The sequence below is a fragment of the Denticeps clupeoides genome, chromosome 2 (assembly GCF_900700375.1).
Source record: "Denticeps clupeoides chromosome 2, fDenClu1.1, whole genome shotgun sequence".
In the NCBI taxonomy this organism is placed as follows: Eukaryota; Metazoa; Chordata; class Actinopteri; order Clupeiformes; family Denticipitidae; genus Denticeps; species Denticeps clupeoides.
In genome coordinates this window covers 7,391,571-7,408,497 of record NC_041708.1, presented here as the reverse complement: position 1 = coordinate 7,408,497, position 16,927 = coordinate 7,391,571, and the positions used below count along the sequence as shown (strand labels likewise).

General features: G+C 41.3%; 1 protein-coding gene across 4 annotated transcripts; it reads left to right on the top strand.

Moving 5' to 3' along the window:
• Positions 1 to 516: 516 nt before the first annotated feature.
• On the top strand, positions 517 to 16,241 carry frmpd2 (FERM and PDZ domain containing 2). Of its 4 annotated transcripts, none has more exons than XM_028967103.1 (30): positions 517 to 823; positions 2,359 to 2,480; positions 2,720 to 2,883; positions 2,997 to 3,062; positions 3,169 to 3,348; positions 3,919 to 3,988; positions 4,075 to 4,144; positions 4,363 to 4,453; positions 4,648 to 4,719; positions 5,148 to 5,334; positions 5,416 to 5,551; positions 5,656 to 5,794; positions 5,921 to 6,073; positions 6,547 to 6,729; positions 6,832 to 6,991; positions 7,580 to 7,781; positions 8,524 to 8,606; positions 9,181 to 9,252; positions 9,366 to 9,473; positions 9,625 to 9,741; positions 10,048 to 10,217; positions 10,442 to 10,540; positions 11,210 to 11,303; positions 11,535 to 11,620; positions 12,535 to 12,715; positions 14,080 to 14,291; positions 14,784 to 14,850; positions 14,942 to 15,122; positions 15,256 to 15,313; positions 15,990 to 16,241. In XM_028967103.1, the coding sequence occupies exons 2-28, from the start codon at positions 2,360 to 2,362 to the stop codon at positions 14,989 to 14,991; spliced, it is 3,333 nt and encodes a 1,110-aa protein (XP_028822936.1). In that variant the 5' UTR covers positions 517 to 823; position 2,359; the 3' UTR covers positions 14,992 to 15,122; positions 15,256 to 15,313; positions 15,990 to 16,241. The 4 variants fall into 4 exon arrangements, with proteins under 4 accessions (XP_028822936.1, XP_028822935.1, XP_028822934.1 ...); XM_028967102.1 differs by having other exon boundaries at positions 4,360 to 4,453; XM_028967101.1 differs by having other exon boundaries at positions 4,312 to 4,453.
• The last annotated feature ends 686 nt before the right edge of the window (positions 16,242 to 16,927 follow it).

Sequence of the window (16,927 nt, the reverse complement as noted above, 5' to 3'; positions counted from 1 at the left end):
TTCAAACATTGCCGTGTTTAAACAAACCATCAAATGGTCACCAGAGTCACACAGCAAAATTGCCACTGTTAAAATAACACTGTTTAAACAAGCCACACCAGAGTCAGTGTTAAATGTAATAGTTCACAGAGTTCAGTCTGTTAAACTGAAACTATTTTGTGTTAAATCACAGCGACTCTGCCCCTCCCCATGGAACAAGCCCATATGGGTGGTACACAGGAACCTGACAGGTGGTCCATATCAGCTCTTTCTCAATAGGAACCCAATAACCCATATGATGTGCAAGCTTTACAGTTTTGCTGTGTACTGGACCAGATCATGGATTCCATGTAAAGGGATATTTTATTACTGTATCCCGATAAAAGAGAATAGAATACACAAATACAAGCATCTTACTGTTAGTGTTTAAACACTTTCTTGGGGAAATAAAGTGACGAGGAGTGACAGACACAGATTACAGCATTCCCAACTTCCTCTCTGAGAGATTAGCTGGCTGCTGGTGAGAAAGGTTGGCCGCACTGATTGGACGGAGTTGTCATGCCCGGTAATCCAATTGAGTTCTTATGGCTGGTGCCTAAGAATAGGGACAGTTTGGTGCCGCACGGCATTGAAATGTTGCGATCCCTGGTGTAATTTAGACATGGAGAAAGTTCACCCACATCACGGGAGCGGCGCAGGAAAGGAGAACGAAGCGGCGGAGGTCTGACTTCTACAGAAAACATAAAATGCCCGTGGAGGTCAAATATGATGCTTGAGAGGATTACATCGAGCTACAGACATCCTGAAGACGTTTAGACAGGAAGATCTTGAGATATCGCATCAGGTGAACATTAGTGATTTTTCCTAAAGATCTTCAGAAAATGACCACATGCTGCAGTTTAGTTTGTTGGTATTTTGCATTCTATGTGAATTTATGTATAGTCAGTAAATAGGGATTACACTTGAAGTTTAGTGTCATTTAAGTATGTAGGAAGACAGGATTTCACTATTATGTCTGTGCTTAGTACAAACACTGTTTCATTTTGATGATTCGAATTTGCTTTATTGACTCAGTAATGTTACAATATTATTTAAAATACTATTACTATATATTATATTAATTGGACAGATTTTTAATTCATAATTTTTTACATCAAAATTCTTCGCCATGTGATATTTTCAACCCTTGGGTCCTTGTGTTGGAGATGGGTTGCACACACAACTCGTTTCAGAGGATGTTACTATAATTTTTGTTTGTGTGTGCTTGAAGAAGCTTTCTGTGACGGACTAACAGTTGTCTCGAGTCAGCGGAACACGTTGACGCAAATAAAGCGAGCATCTCAATTTTGCCGGACCTTCTTCCCAAAGTCACTCTTTCATTTTCTCCCTGTCACCTTGACGGAAGGAGCAGAAAAATGCGAGCAACGGTCTCATTACACAAAGCTGCCAAGCCTTACCAAAGCCAATTACAGAGGCAAACATAATGAAAAATAAAAAAAAACAACCAAAAAAAAGAAAACAGAGAAGGACAAATTTTTAGGGAACTCAAGGAAAATTCATTGAATGTTGTGGTCTGACTGAACATAGATGTTGTAAGGATTACATAAAGATGGGCGAAAAACAAAGAATCAATTACTGTTATAAAATAATAGCCATTTCTCAAGGCTGTAATGTGAAGTCATGACTGTAGAAGTCACACCCCACTCACAGCCAATAATTAGGTGCAAAGGAAAGGTGCCGATTTGTGACTCGAGGGTGTTTAAGCATTTAAGGGTGATGTACATTCAACCTCAATGACATTGGACAGGCAAGGACTGGACAACCGGGGAATGATGAAACAAAGATTCAATCCAACATGGGCTTCAAACCATATGTTCTTTACCTCCTGTTTGAAATCTGCTTTCGTATTGGCATCTTTTGCTCTAAAATGTATGACCTACGTAAGAACAATTCTTGGTTATTTACAAATTAGGAGCTTGCCTGCGGTACATAGAGCTCATCCTATAAATGCTGGACTAGCAAAGATTTTTCCAACTATTAAACCAGCATGCCCACATCGTAGAAACCATATTGTGTTGACTGTGTTCTAATTTCGAATCCTTTTGGACTGAAAATGTAAAGCTTTATTAAGCCAAATGTTCGGAATCCAGTTTGACGTTGGTCCAATCTGTTCCCTCTTTCCATTCCACCAATGGAATATTCTGCTATTCTGCTAAGAAGAGCTTCAGAGTCATAACTTTCTTTGCATATTATGGCACAATGCCTAATTCCTCTAAACTGAAATTGACAGCTGAGTGCATTAACATTAGAAGAAATGAGGTACAGACTGCAGAGATCATCTCACACCTTCAGATCAATGTTCTGATCATGTTTTTACAGGATGGGTACGTTTGTGACCCTGGCAGAGGTGCTGGAGGCAAAAGAAGCTCCATTGGGGGAGGATGAGGTCTGGGCCATCCTCCTGGGAGCTGTAGAAGCCTTGATGGACGTTTCCAGCAAAGGTGCTGAGGAGCATTGGCATAGTCTTTGTATCAAATAATCTAAAACCAGGTTCAAAGGCTCTAATTCTCTGTTTGGCATGTCAGGGTAAAATGTTACCTTTTATAATCAAGTCTTGTATAAAGTCCTCACTGTTTAGGTCTAAGGAGCAGGTGAACACTGGTCTGACTTCTACAGACCATTCTAGACCAGACCAGTCAGGTCCATCCAGGGTCTACATCACAGTATTTTTGTTCTCCAGGTCCCGGTAGTCTTTGCAGTACAGTGACTCCAGGCTCTGTCCTGCTCTCCACTGCTGGAAACATAGCCTTCAAATCGTGTGGACGTTCTGAAGACGTGAGCTCATTCACACCTCCAGAAATGGTCCAGGCTGATAACCCAACCCCCAGTCCCTCCAAAGAGAAGGTGTCACTGCTGAAATGAGTTTAAATTGTGAAAATGGCTCAGTTTCTTTTGGCATCTGATGGTAGATGATATTAGTAGATATTCTGGTCATTTCTAATGGTTTATTTTCCTAGATGGTTGTATTTTCACTGGGAATGACTCTATACTGGACCGTGGACTATCGCATACCTCAGAACCAGGTTCGTTTTTCACGCTTGTATATGGTTGTGCCTGCATTATTGCTGAGAATGATGATTGCTGTGCACAAGACAGCAACTAAATTGCCACTTGTGTGTCTTGACACAGCCAGTCCAGCTCAGTGACCGTCTGAACAGCCTGCTACTGAGCATGTGTGAAGACATGGTGAACTGGCGGCCAGACCTCCAGTCTGTTCTGGAAGCGTGTGAGCGGCACCACAGAAATGCCCTATTACCCCATCCGGAGAAGGTCATCCGCCAGCTCACAGAAGATGTTCTTCAAGAACCGGTGGGACCTTATCTGTCTCTTTTTCTCTCCTTCTTATCTCATGTGTGGAATCTGCCCAAAACCATTTGGTTGAATGGCAAACATCTCCATTTTGTGTACAATGAGATCCATGTTGGTGGAAAGTCGGAGTCCACTTGTATGAGGCGTGAAGGGCAATTAGCTCAAGCCATTAGCCTCCATCAATCCCCACAGTTAGATCAGGCTAATGCCAGTTTTCCCTGACGCTTTCTCATTACCTAGCACCATCCTGCCAAATATCAAAATTAGCCACAGTCTGTCTGGTACAATGACCTCAGAGGATGACTCTAACATGCAAAAGACCATGGCTGATAAAAGAAGTAGGCTGGGGTCACACTTCATTGAACAAATGTTCATCACTAACAAATGTCCACTGGTTCAGTGATGTGGCATCTCATCTCATTTCAAACCTTCCTTGATTGACATGGACACTTTTTTTACCCTTCTGCAGACATGCAAGAACGCACAGGATGGGGTCAAGACAAAGACATGCCACCTCAGCCAGCTTTTCTGGTCAAGGCTTCACGTTCTTGTTTCTTTATTACTCCTTAGGTGGACCAAATGTCTGGCAACTCTGCACCTCTCACGGACCGCAGTCAAATGGTTAGGGATAAACTCCGGGGTAAGAAATTTTAGATAAAGAAGATACACACCTAACATCTGGACCAGTGACTTTTATTGAAAATTGATGTGTTTGATGGTTTCCAGGAGTTTCACCACAGAATTCATTTTGGACAGTGAGAAGCAGGAGTTCAACATCAACAGGGTTTCCTAATAGGTAGAGTGTGGCTCTTTCTTCCATTGCAGAGGATGCATATAATGTATTAAGCAATTTTTCTGAAATGTCTTAAATCTGGGGTCAGTAACCTGCTGTTTTATTGTTCAGATAATTAACTTGAGAAGTTGAATATTAATCCAATGAATCATCTTCATATATTTTCATAGCCAATCCAGAATTCATCATCATTTGGGAAATTGCTCTACATTTTTAAGCAGAAGCCCTGTCCTTGATGGCCATCGTAGCAGGAGCCCAAGGCCCACTGGCTCATTTGGCTCTTCACTCAGCCTGACAGAGAAGAAACTCAAGGTATTCTGAAAGCATAGAATACAATAAACCCTTAAACCATCTTGAAATCCATTTAATAATTCAATACCAACATTTTTACCAGCACAGGAACTACTTGTAATGAGTTCAAGTTTTGATGACTTTACTTGATTCTTGTCCATCTTGTAGCGTTCTTTATGTGAGATTTTTTTATTTATAATTTTTTTGTCTTATAGAACTCTGGCCCTGAATTTGTCAGGATGCTGCAAGAACCTGTAGTCATTCTGGAGCTGCCGGATTCAATAGCGGTGCGTAAATGAATTCTATTTAAAAACCATGCCTTGGCATGGGTAGAATGGTGCCATCTGGCCTGGTTTGGAAGAAAAAGAGAAAAATGAAAGAAACTGACCATAAAGAGTAGGGAACTTTGCAATATTTCTGTTCCATGAAGGTAGTATGGCAATTTTCTGTAGTTCAGTGTTTCCAAACCTGGACCTGGAGGAACATCTCTCAAGAAGTTTTTGTTTCTTCACAACCTGCCCCACTTTATTATTAGGCCATTAAGTAACACCTCAGCCTAATTAAGGAGAAGACTCTTTGGCAGACGTTCCTCCAGGAACAAGGTTAGGAAACGCTGCTGAAGTTTATGAAGCATGCAGAAGAGCTGTCTCTGGTGCTCATGCTTGGTAGTGAAGGGGTTAACAGCATTTTTTCCCCTCTCTCTGTTTTATGGTAGCCAAAGAAGGTTTTGTGGCAGTCTAAGTCTTGCTCTTGTCAAAGGGAGCTCAGAGTTCTTATGCCCAGCGGACAATGCGTCGTGGTGAAATGTGACGTGAAATCCAGAGGCGGTGATGTGTTCGACATGATCGTCGCCCATTCGAATCTGGTGGAACATTTCTACTTTGGCCTTGCATATGCTGATGGTACGTAATCATTCAAGAGATCAAATCATTCAAGAGCGGGTCAGTGGTCACACTGGTCACTGTCATATTTCTGTTTTTCAGACAATGAGTTTTTCTTTCTGGATAACGAAACAAAGTTGTCAAAAGTCGCTCCTGAAACATGGAAAAAAGTGCCCACTTCTACGTTTGTCCTTCACTTCCGTGTCAAATATTTTGTGACCGACATCACCCTGCTTTTGCAAGTGTTTATTGGATTATTTATTATAATTTAGAAAGTGTACAGTACAACACGTTTTTACTTTACATTTCTTTTTTTTTAAATTATTATTATTAATGTTCTAGACACAAGCTGACTAGGCACCAGTACTATCTTCAGCTGAGGAAGGACATCTTGGAGGACCGGCTGTGTTGTGATGAGGAGACGGGTCTATTTCTTGCTGCCTTGGCCTTACAAGCGGAGTACGGGGACTGCATGCCTGAGGTACCAATGTTCAGTAAAATTTAATTTAATTAAATGCACTGTTCTGAAAAGGGGGTGCTGCTTCAAGCAGCATTTATACACATGTTATTTAACCCTGCTGAACACTCATTATTCTAATTGGCAAAGGTATGCGGAAAAAACTTCTACAGGCCTGAGCATTACATCTCCAAGAGCATGCTGGGAAAGATGGCTATCCCCTGCATGAAAGAAGAGCTGCTCCGCTTGCACGCCTCTAATGCCAACATGGAGTCTGAGGACTCTGAGCTTGAGTTCATCAAGGTAAGAAGATTATTTCAATGTTGATCCCCTTTTGACCTGTAGTTTTTTTATTAATGTTTACATTCATATCCTATTTATATTTTCATTACTCCTAAAAATAATAATAACCAGACAACACAGTTCATTAAAAGTCCCTGTTGGTGCATTAATACATAATTCATATATAATATATAATTTACACTTGTGAGGTCATTGTTTTGTCTGGAGTGTTGCTAAGCCAGTCAGGTTTTATTAAGGTTTTAAATAGACCAATAAAAACTATTGGAGAATAGCAATTAACAAAATGTATTATAAATTGTGTGCAGACAACTGTAGAGTTGATTAATACAATTGGAATGGCAGAATAGATAGATAGATAGATAGATAGATAGATAGATAGATAGATAGATAGATAGATAGATAGATAGATAGATAGATAGATAGATAGATAGATAGATAGATAAAGATGATGAATCCTTCCATAACATCCTCAGACCATCCAGCAGCTTCCTGAATACGGAGTTCTGTTCCACCGCGTAGCTCGAGAGAAGTCCAGCCCGAATGAACAGATCCTGGGAGTTTGTGCCAAAGGCATCATCGTGTATGATGTCAAAAATAACTCTCGCACTGCCAGCCTCAGGTTCCATTGGAGGGAGAACATCAGCATTTCCTCCACTGTAAGTGTATTTCTGTCTAAAATCGCCCTGTGTGTGTATGTGTGCACATGTGTCTTGCCATATGGGTTCATTTGCATATTTGGCTGACATTTTGTTACTCAGAGACGGAAGTTTGTCATAGAGAGTAGCGTAAGCAAGAAGAAGCACATCTTCCTCACAGAGAGCTCCAGGACCGCCAAGTACCTCTGTGATCTTTGCTCCGCTCAGCACAAGTTCCACAAGGAAATGAGCTCACGTCAGCTAAGCTGCTGCTTGACCTCAGGTAGGTAGAAATGTTCTTATCACTGTCACTGCTTATTTCCATCTTATCTTTAGTCTACAATAATATCAGCCTGACAATTTCTTCTATTTTCATGTAAAATTCTTTAAAGGTTATAAAGATTTCATCACAAAACTACAAAAAAATATTTATTGTTGTCACGACTCCGCGTGGAATAGGGAAGGAGGCGCAGAAGCTTGTCATAATACAAGGGATTTTTACTCAAAATACAACTTAAATAGGCAAGTGCCAGAAAAGGGAACAGAAAATATACATTAAAAAGAGCCAAAGGGGTGTGGCGTAAATGTCAGGAACAAACCAGTAAGGGGCAACGTTAATGTGCACATTAATGTGGCAGCACACTATCCTCTTTTAAAGAGTCCTGATCACTCTTGCGTAATTGGCTTCCACTTTGAGTGATCAGGACACCTTAAATCAGGCCACAATTGGTCAAAAGCACAAATACTCTTCTCTTTTTAAATTGCATGTTGTTCCTTCCAAAATTGCGCTCATGTTTTTCACCCACTTCTAATGTTTGTAGTCTAGAAGGGAAAGTTCTGGAAGCCTCTTTCTACTGTTTCTCTTACCCAGATGAGAACATTGTGCAGTACTCAGCCCTTTGCCGAGCTCAGATCAACACACCAATCCGGATGCTGTCCTGCTCTGAAGTGAGGCTGAACGACACCCCGAACTCAGACACCCCAAATGATGACTCCATCAGCAAGCTTTGTGATGACATCGATGCCAGGATCCAGGAACGAATGAAACACCATGGAGATTTGGAAAGAGAGAGGTTTGTCTGGAAGCAATGAGCCCACTGTTGGCCTCTTTATATCAAAATGAATATTTTTATTGATCATAGGACGTTTGCATTGTGGTAATGTTGCTCATAACAGAAGTTTCAAGGATCCTTGACCTGTCCTTGACCTGGCAGATCAGTTCCATGTCTTTGCTCAATTTTCAATCACAGCATTAGTCAAAGTGAAAGTGAAGTTATTGTCACTGTGAAACACTGTAGCAGAGCACACGGTAACACAAAAAAATGTGTCCTCTGCTTTTAGCCATCACCCTTGGTGAGCAGAGTGCAGCCATGACAGGTGCCCGGGGGGCAGTGTGTTGGAACAGTGCTTTGCTCAGTGGTACCCACTCACCTGAGTGGGACCTTGGTGGTTCTGGATTGAAACCGGCAACCCACTAGGCAACCACTGGCAAAAATAACATGCATTTTTAATTGCCTAGAGAGCAACACACTCACCTATGAACTAGAAGACCACAAAGTCACAGGTTCATTGTGTACCTGAGCAAGACACATAAATCTGAGTGTCTCCAGTGTGACTGTCCCTGTAACTACTGATTGTAAGTCACTCTGGATAAGGGCGTTTAATAAATGGCAAAAATATAATCGTAATCGAGAGGAACGTGGTTCAAAATGTATAGTTTTACTTTGCTATCTGGAGTCAAGACTAATTGATTTGTGATGATTTTCAGAGCTTTAATATATATATAACTTTACATTCTGTGTCTTTCAAAACAAGCACCCCACATTTTCGCAGACACTTTCCCTCCTGTGCTCAAAAGCGAGGCTCCGAAGTGCCTTCGCTGTCTTCAGTCTCAAGAGGTAAAATCAGGCTTTCAGTTTCATAAAATAAAAACTCAGAGGTCAAAGGAAGATTCACAGACAAAATATGACTGGGCGAAAGCCAGCAGTTGGCACTGTCACAACTTCCTGTTCTAGTGATGAATGTCTTACAACATTTTTTCCCCCATTTTTTAAACCTTTACATGACAACAGCACTGCACCATTGTTCCAGTACACAACATCTAATCATTTATACCTAATGACGTAATTAAGGTTCTATAACATGTTCTGTCTCTTGAAAAGAAGTGTCTGAAATAATTTTTTGTTTTGAATTTAGATTTTTTTTTTTTTTTAGAAAAATATGTTTTTTTTTTATTTAGAAATGTTAAAATTATAAAAAATATTTTTTATCAATTATTTTTATTAGATATCATAAAGTTTGAAAAATGAATGACCCCATTTAATTAAAAAAAATACATATAAAATGGATTTATTAAATGAAAACGAAAATTATCAAAATATTTTGAAAAAAATTGAAAAAGATTAACTAAACTGCATTTCTTTCTGCTTTATTCCATTTTGATTTATCAACTTTTTCATTTATCTAATTAAGAAACTCCAACAAGATTTCCAGACAGAGAAATCATTTGTGTGTCCTTGAAGAAAGATCCTAAAGTTGGCCTTGGTGGGTCTGCCTCCCCTTCGGGTCTTTTAAATATTAATAATAAAAAAAATAAAGAATAAATCTACCCCAGAGTTCATTTCAATCCAGCTCAGTGATACTGGTTTTGACCTTAGGCATCGTAATCATTGGCGCAGAGAACACCGGCAGGTTAGACCTGGGCATTTTTATTGCGTCCGTGGTACCAGGTGGACCAGCCGACAGAGACGGACGAATCAAAGCTGGTAAGAACCATCAAAACGGTTGTATTATTAGCCTTATTATAAAAATAATAATAATAATATGTGTGTTTCTGACTGTGTGAGATATATAAACAGTATGTTAAATCTACAAAGACTAGATATGTTGCCCTCTGGTGGTGACTTTCCTTCTCAGGCGGCCGCCTCCTCTCCCTCAACCAAACCAGCCTAGAGGGAGTGACCTTTGGCGAGGCAGCAGACATCATTCAGAACAGTGCAAGCGAGGTTGAGCTGATCGTGTCTCAGCCGAAGGGTACGACTGCTGCCAAATAATGCACCCACCATACTTGCCTGGCCACTTTATTAGACATATCCCCATTTCATATGTTACTGACATCCTGGGTGACGAGGCCGTATCCCATATTGCGCGGTTGTGGTTGCCACTCATTAACAGTCCATTTTTGGTGGCTACTGATGAAAGACTGACAGATGTGCAACTCAACACGTACACACTCTAGGTGTTTCTAATAAGGTGGACAGTGTTTTCGGTATATTGTAGGTCCTTTCGATTTCACATACCAATGTGGATTAATATTAAGTTTTAATTTAATGCTTGTAGGTGTCAACAGACCTGGTGCAACGAATCTTCATAATTACGAATCACAGACAACGCTAATTACAGAGAGTCGCGTTGGGGACGACGAGCTGGACGATCTGCTTTCTGTCATGATGACTCCCAAATGTACAAACAGGCTTCACATCCCCGAAGTCCGAATTCTCTCTGCTTCGGTACATGAATTAGCGTTCAAAATGATTTTTCTGATGGTTAAGTGTATGAACTATCTGAAGGGATCTGGTTAATTCATAGTGAGTTTTGGGAATTGCTGTGAGGAACATTCTCTCTGTAACTACAACTATCCCACGTATTACAAATGATAAACAAATTATATATAATTTGTCACAAAAGTGCAATGATGGGGAGCTAGACCAACACTGGAATGTGTGTCTGACAGGATAGCGGCTCTCTGTCCGCCTCCATCAGCAGCTTGAGGCCGGAGCAGTTCTCCGTGGAACTGAGGAAGCAGTCCGGCAGTCTGGGCATCAGCATTGCTGTAAGCAAATATTCCTTGCATGGTCACCTGGTTGCAATGTAAATTATTACATACTGCATTTGCAAACATAACTCACAACAATTTATGATGCATGCATTTTTTGCAATCTACATGATAACACAATGAGTTTATAGAAGAAAATGGGAGCGGCTCATGGTGATAATTGACAGCTCTCATGAACCCTACTTCCTCGTTCTGGACAATTTCAACTGGCACAACACATCCCTCACACAAAGCAGCGCAGTGTTGCCAGATATACAATATTTTTCAGCCTAAGGTTATACAAAAAGGCACAGAACACTGCTAAAAATTTCATTGCCATGAGAAACGTTTTTCATGAAATACCAAATTCAAATCTAACCAATCTGATGACCCTGGCTGCAATGTCCTTTATTCCTGTGATTTTTCTTTTTTTTTGCTTGTAATACTACTTTTTCACGGCACCATCAGTGGCTCATATATGATATGCTACTAAAAATACTAACTAATGTCTAATCAATGCATAACACATAAAGGACTAAACAAGTCTGATCCCTGCTGAGTGAAACACTGGTCTCTGATTATTATCGGTCTCTTGTCTGCAATAAACACCCAGGCAACTATTTGAAGATTCAGTGATATTGTGTTCAAAATTTGTGTGAAATTCAAGGCGTGAATGTATCCCTTCAGGGCACACTTGATGCAAAGAACCAAAATGATGGTATATACATCAGGAGTCTTGTTCCTGGAGGCGCAGCAGAGAAAGATGGACGGATTCGATCAGGTATGCTCTTTTCATAAGACTACTAAAGGGATGTGAAAGGGTTGGAAACACTGTTGAGAGACATTGGAAAAGTAAGATGTCCATTATTACCTTCAACCTGTGCTGCATTTGGTGGCCACTTTATTGGTCCATTTTATTGGTCCAAAAATTGTTCCATTTATTTGAGTGGAAAGTAATTTTGTGTTAGGATATCGATGTGTTTCATATTTTTCTTTTGTGTCTGTGTGACAGGTGACAAGCTGCTGGAGGTGGATGGCAGCAGATTGCAGGGAATCTCACACCAGCAGGCAGCAGAGTGGCTTGCAAAAACAGGGGAGGTGAGGGTCACATCCTGCAGAGTAAATGTCACTGAAAATCATTTGATTAAAATTTTAGTCACAGGCAAATATTAGGGATCTTAGGGATATCTTATCAAAGCATATATTAAAGTATTCTTTAATACTTTTAAATCTGTTACAGACTCACTATGCACAAATTATGGAAAAAGAAGAACTGCTTTCCTCCGGTCACAAAAGTCCACATTAACCATAATCGTAGTTGTATCGCAAATTCATATTTTAACAGAATTGTCTTTCCTAAACAAATAGCTAATATTACCATGCTAATCACAGTGTTTGACATTTTTTCCTAGCTGATTTTAATTGTGATTATGAACAAGACTTCTCTCGAAAAAGACCATTACAGGCCATTTTAAGAACGGAAATTTGTTTGTCCGATAAAACCATAGGTTAGACTTTGATGAGAGCCAATCCGGCTCCTGGCTATGGTGATTCAGCTGTTATATAAATGAGTGATTCATTCATCAGCCAGGCTGTAAACACGGTAACAAGCCAGATTCTGGTGTCAGGACTCCTACTTCTCACATTAGTCAGCCTGGCATTCGGTTTGGCCAAAACGGAGCACACACAAAAAGGTTTAAAGATACAGATGCATAACCTCTCAAATTTATTTAAAAAAAAAAAGAATAAAGATGAGCAAATGTGCAGGCACGGCCCGTTTGATTTCTTTTTTTATACTCACTAGGTAGTCAATCATTTATCAGATGCTCTTTCATTCATTATTTACATGTTCATGTTCAGGACCCCCCCACCCCCCCGTCACATGCAGGGTTCACATCTCTAGGAAGCTGGAGTGTCATGTTTCAATTTAAAAATATATATAAGCGTGGGGTTCACAGTAATGATTTTATGGGTCACACTGAGACTTCACTCTCACATCTTCTTGAACTCAGGCAGTGACCTTGGTCCTGGAGAGGGAGTCAGTGTCTTCAGCATCATTGCTGCGGCGATACCGGGGTCTACATACTCCGAGCGCTCAGAGTAGCACCCAGATTCGGAACAACAGTTGCCCGGCCATCACCATGACAGCCCCTTTCTCCATCAGGCCCAAGGACTACAGCTTCGTGTCTGATGGTAAAGGTGTAATTTTACTACATCAGTACAAAATGTACAATCAGTAGTAACAGGGACACAAAGTGTATAGCTCAGGGACACAATGGTAATAAATTGGGTTTGAACCTGCAGTAATGCCATGAAAGGCAGGGTGTAGGGCCATCCAAGTAGACAAAGGAGATATTCTGAAATTTCAACCCAACATCAAACGATTCATAAGGAATAAATCAACAAAGAAATTTTCCTTTAAGAAGGCCACCATCACTTGTCCCCGCTGCCAAACTTCTCGTGCTCTCTCTCACCCCAGTGTCTTCTTTTAACCCTGAACGCCAGTTCTCTCCCTGCGGACATGCACTTTGATGACAATGAGATGATATTGGCTTGCATCATCACACGCCGGACCGGCCATGCCCTGGATTGGACCACCCCCACTGCTGGATTGACGGGACCCTTCACAGACTCAGAACCATGGTCCAGGGCAATGCCGGAGCTGAAGCAAGGGTTCCTTCAGTGTGAAAAATTACTTGATCGAATTCAGAATGCTCGCCAGTGACAGCGAATGGAAAGTCGCAGCCCTGCCCTTGATCTTCTGCCAGGGTCTGCAGCGTGCAGTCAAAGATGAGATGGTGAACTGGGATTAGGGGCTGACCCTGAACAGTGTCATCACCCTCACCTCCCCAGGATGTAACAGGAGGTTCGGTCGGCAATACGGATCAGCCTGGCAACTCATTGCCGCTGCTGCCTGTTCAAGGACCAGGCCCCAGGTCTGTCAGAGGTCTCAGGAGGGGATGTGGGCATGTGGGTGTCCACCAAGGACCTCCCTATGCATAAGCTGAGACCCAGGTACCTCTCCTCATGGAGGGCGCCCCCATTTACACCACCCATCGGCTCCTGCACGTCCAACAGTGGGGCTGAAGTTTTGAATACCTTGTCGACAGGGAAGGGTACAGCCCTGAAGAATGCTCCTGGGTGCTGTGACGTCCTCAATCCAGCCCTCGTCCAGGAGTTCATTGAGACCCATCCCTTGCCAAACTGCTCCCCGGGCGCCTGTCATGGCCGCCCACTGCTCACTCAGGGTGATGGGTTAAATGCAGAGGACAAATTTCACTGTGTGCTGTGCTGCTGTGTATCACATGTGACAATCACTTCACTTTACTTTATGTCACATCACCCATGTGGTCATGTGACCCCAACAAAGGCAGAAGGCAAGTTAATGTTCATTCAAAAATTTGTTTATCTTTTATAGGAAGGGAATCAGGAAAAGAATCCAATATTAATTGTCTCGATATGCAGTGTCATATCGGCGGGGACCGCTTGTGGCCGTGGTCTGGCAGGTTTGGGACGTGACAATTGGATGGTTAATTAAATCATGTTTCTGTTACTAGACAACATTCTGGAGGTCACCCTGAAGAAAAGGCTCAATGGTTTGGGCTTCAGCTTCCTGTTTGCTGAAATCGACACCTCCCTGGACAGCGGGATCCTTGTCCGGATAAAAACCCTGTTTCCAGGACAGCCAGCAGAGGAGTGTGGTCTGATACAGGAGGGGGACGTTATCCTTGCAGTCAATGAAGAACCACTGAAGGGGCTGTCTTATCAGGTCGGTCAGGTGGTGTTTTCAGATTTTTCATGCACAAAATTGTTTGTCTGTAAGATATCAAGTTACAGACTGCAATAGACGCCCCAACCATGACCCTATCTTGATGCTAACCATGACCCTAAATTTCTCAAATTAAACACCATTGCAAAGGAGAGCTAAATTCGCCTAGGCACTTGTTCTGCAAGAAAACAACTTACATTTACAGCATTTATCAGACGCCCTTATCCAGAGTGACTAACAATCAGTAGTTACAGGCACAGTCCCCCCTGGAGCAACTTAGGGTTAAGTGTCTTGCTCAGGGACAAAATGGTAGTAAGTGGGATTTGAACCTGGGTTTTATGGTTCTTAAGCGAGTGTGTTACCCACTAGGCTACTACCACCCAACTTGAACTTATCAAGCTATCATTCACCAAAATTATATTGACATGGATCTTCACTATGGTAAATGGGTGTCGTGGCCTATGACCCATGCCTCTTAACTGTGTCTTACAGAGGGTGCTGCAGCTACTGCGTGGGTCTCACATGGAGGTTCGACTGGTGCTGTGTCGTCCTGCTGAAGGTGAATCTCCATTTCTGAATCTTTTCTATATTGTAACCATATGTTTTTTATGAATCATGTGGCATGCGTTGTACGTACATTTGTTTTTAAGGGGTTTTGCCTCCGATATCGGAGAAAATAGGTCAGCTAACCTGCAGCTGAGCTGTACCAGTTAGCATCGACACCAGTGACTCCCATGACACCAAAAAGGAGTGGTTCCTCAGAGTCAAATAAAACTCATGGAGAGCCCCAGAGGATTGTGGGATTACATCACAGAGGAGCAGCACTGCCAAGTAATAATTACAATCCTTAACATCTGCATAATTCCCATAATTCTCACCTCTCAATATCATGAAAATCACAGTATACAGAATAAAAGTGTATTCATTATTTAATTAACAACTGATGTCAAATTTACTTTCACAGATTGCCAAAACCAATCTAGGACAAAACAGAAAAGAAGGAATGTGGGACCATTTTTTACGTAAGGAAATGTGACACCTAAAAACATTATTGCATCCGTTCTTGTGAAATCCCTGAATTTAGATAAATGTTCTGGAATTAAGGAACATGAAGCATACTTGACAGAAGATGGTTAATCTGCCATCTGTTCCTCCAGGATAATCCAGACGGCACCAATCCAGTAGCAACAAGCGTTTCACCACACTAGGATTTTACCACATATTATACCTCACATATCTTACTCTCTGTGGTTACAGACTTTATAATGATTGTTTTTTTATGTTGTTGCCAAATATTCAAGAAATTACAGTCAAAACCTCAACAATCACATTGCTTTGTAATGCATAGTGATAGGGTCATGTTTCCTATTCTGTACCTTTTTTACAATATTTACAGGTCACTGGCAGCTCTGCTTATTGTTTGACATGAAATGAGATTATTACATTGTACATTAACCTAGTGGACGTAAGGTCAAATATAGTCTGTGTATGCCCTGCTTACAATATGTAATTAACGCTCTTGCCGCATGGGGGCAGAAAAATGCCACTTTTCACCTAACTGCAGCAGAAATTGCAGTGCGTGATTTGTATTAAATCTGTGTTTATAAAACCATGGAATTAGTCATTCTCTATCAGTGCTGTGTTTGACATTACCTCTGTTATACACTGACATTTTATCTTTCTTTTTTTCCCCTGTAGATGGAATATCTGCTTCTCTCTTGTTCCAGTGTGAGGAAACTAAATTACAAAGTGCCCCATAAACACAGAGGCCTTCTGCATATAATTCTTCATAGTATTGTGTGAAACTAACCTCAACATGGTGCCTTAGAGCCAGACTCAGCAGTTTCACAACTGAAGAATTATTGTTGTTTACACTAAAATTTGGATTGCAAATTGATTTTAATCACTCACCGGTGAATTTTGAAATTAAAATAAAAAAAAGAACATGAATGCATTTATAACATCTTTCCAGCATAAACACCCTGAAAGGCTTGGAGTTACAACTTGAAATTGTTTCAGGAATTTTCGGTCCATGAAATCATTTTCTGATGTGCTGTTGAAAAAGGGAAACACTGCACCTAGTGCGCTGCACAAAAATGATCCAATGCATTTTCATGTACACTTTTGCATTTTTGTATTTTTTTCTTGCACAATGTGCAGGATTGTGCAGCAAACTGCCTTTCGGTAGTTTGCCTTAAATCACTTCCTCTGGAATAGCAACATTATATTATAGCATTTAAGCATCGCATAAAAAACAATAATAATTCAACGCTGCCCCCCCCCCCCCAGGGAGTTAAATTATGTCCACATTTTAACAATCTTTGAAGATTTAGGCTCGGCTTTCCCCCAGGGGTGAAGTAATTTGTCAACATGCACATGGAGGCTGTAAACTAAGTGCTTAGCAAACTGATACACAAATGTGCCCGGGCCATAAAACTGGACATAAACCTCAGCGGAACGGCCGCTGCGTTCCGCAGGGCACTTTCTGGGCCTTTTCTCTTTTGGGGGTCCGTCGAGAAAAGTGCCCCGACGGAGAAACCGTTCGTCTGCTCATCAGTGCAGGTTCCTGTGTGTCTCGGGGACCGGAGGACACAGCTGCTTTCCATTATCTCCCATGTTCCATTGCAAACGCTCCC

Bases quoted from the DNA above. Each gene is read 5' to 3' on its own strand.
- frmpd2 (XM_028967101.1), top strand. From the start codon at position 2,360: ATGGGTACGTTTGTGACCCTGGCAGAGGTGCTGGAGGCAAAAGAAGCT. The intron at 3,063-3,168 runs GTTCGTTTTTCA...GTCTTGACACAG, and splicing joins ATCGCATACCTCAGAACCAG to CCAGTCCAGCTCAGTGACCG. The intron at 4,454-4,647 runs GTATTCTGAAAG...TTTGTCTTATAG, and splicing joins TGACAGAGAAGAAACTCAAG to AACTCTGGCCCTGAATTTGT.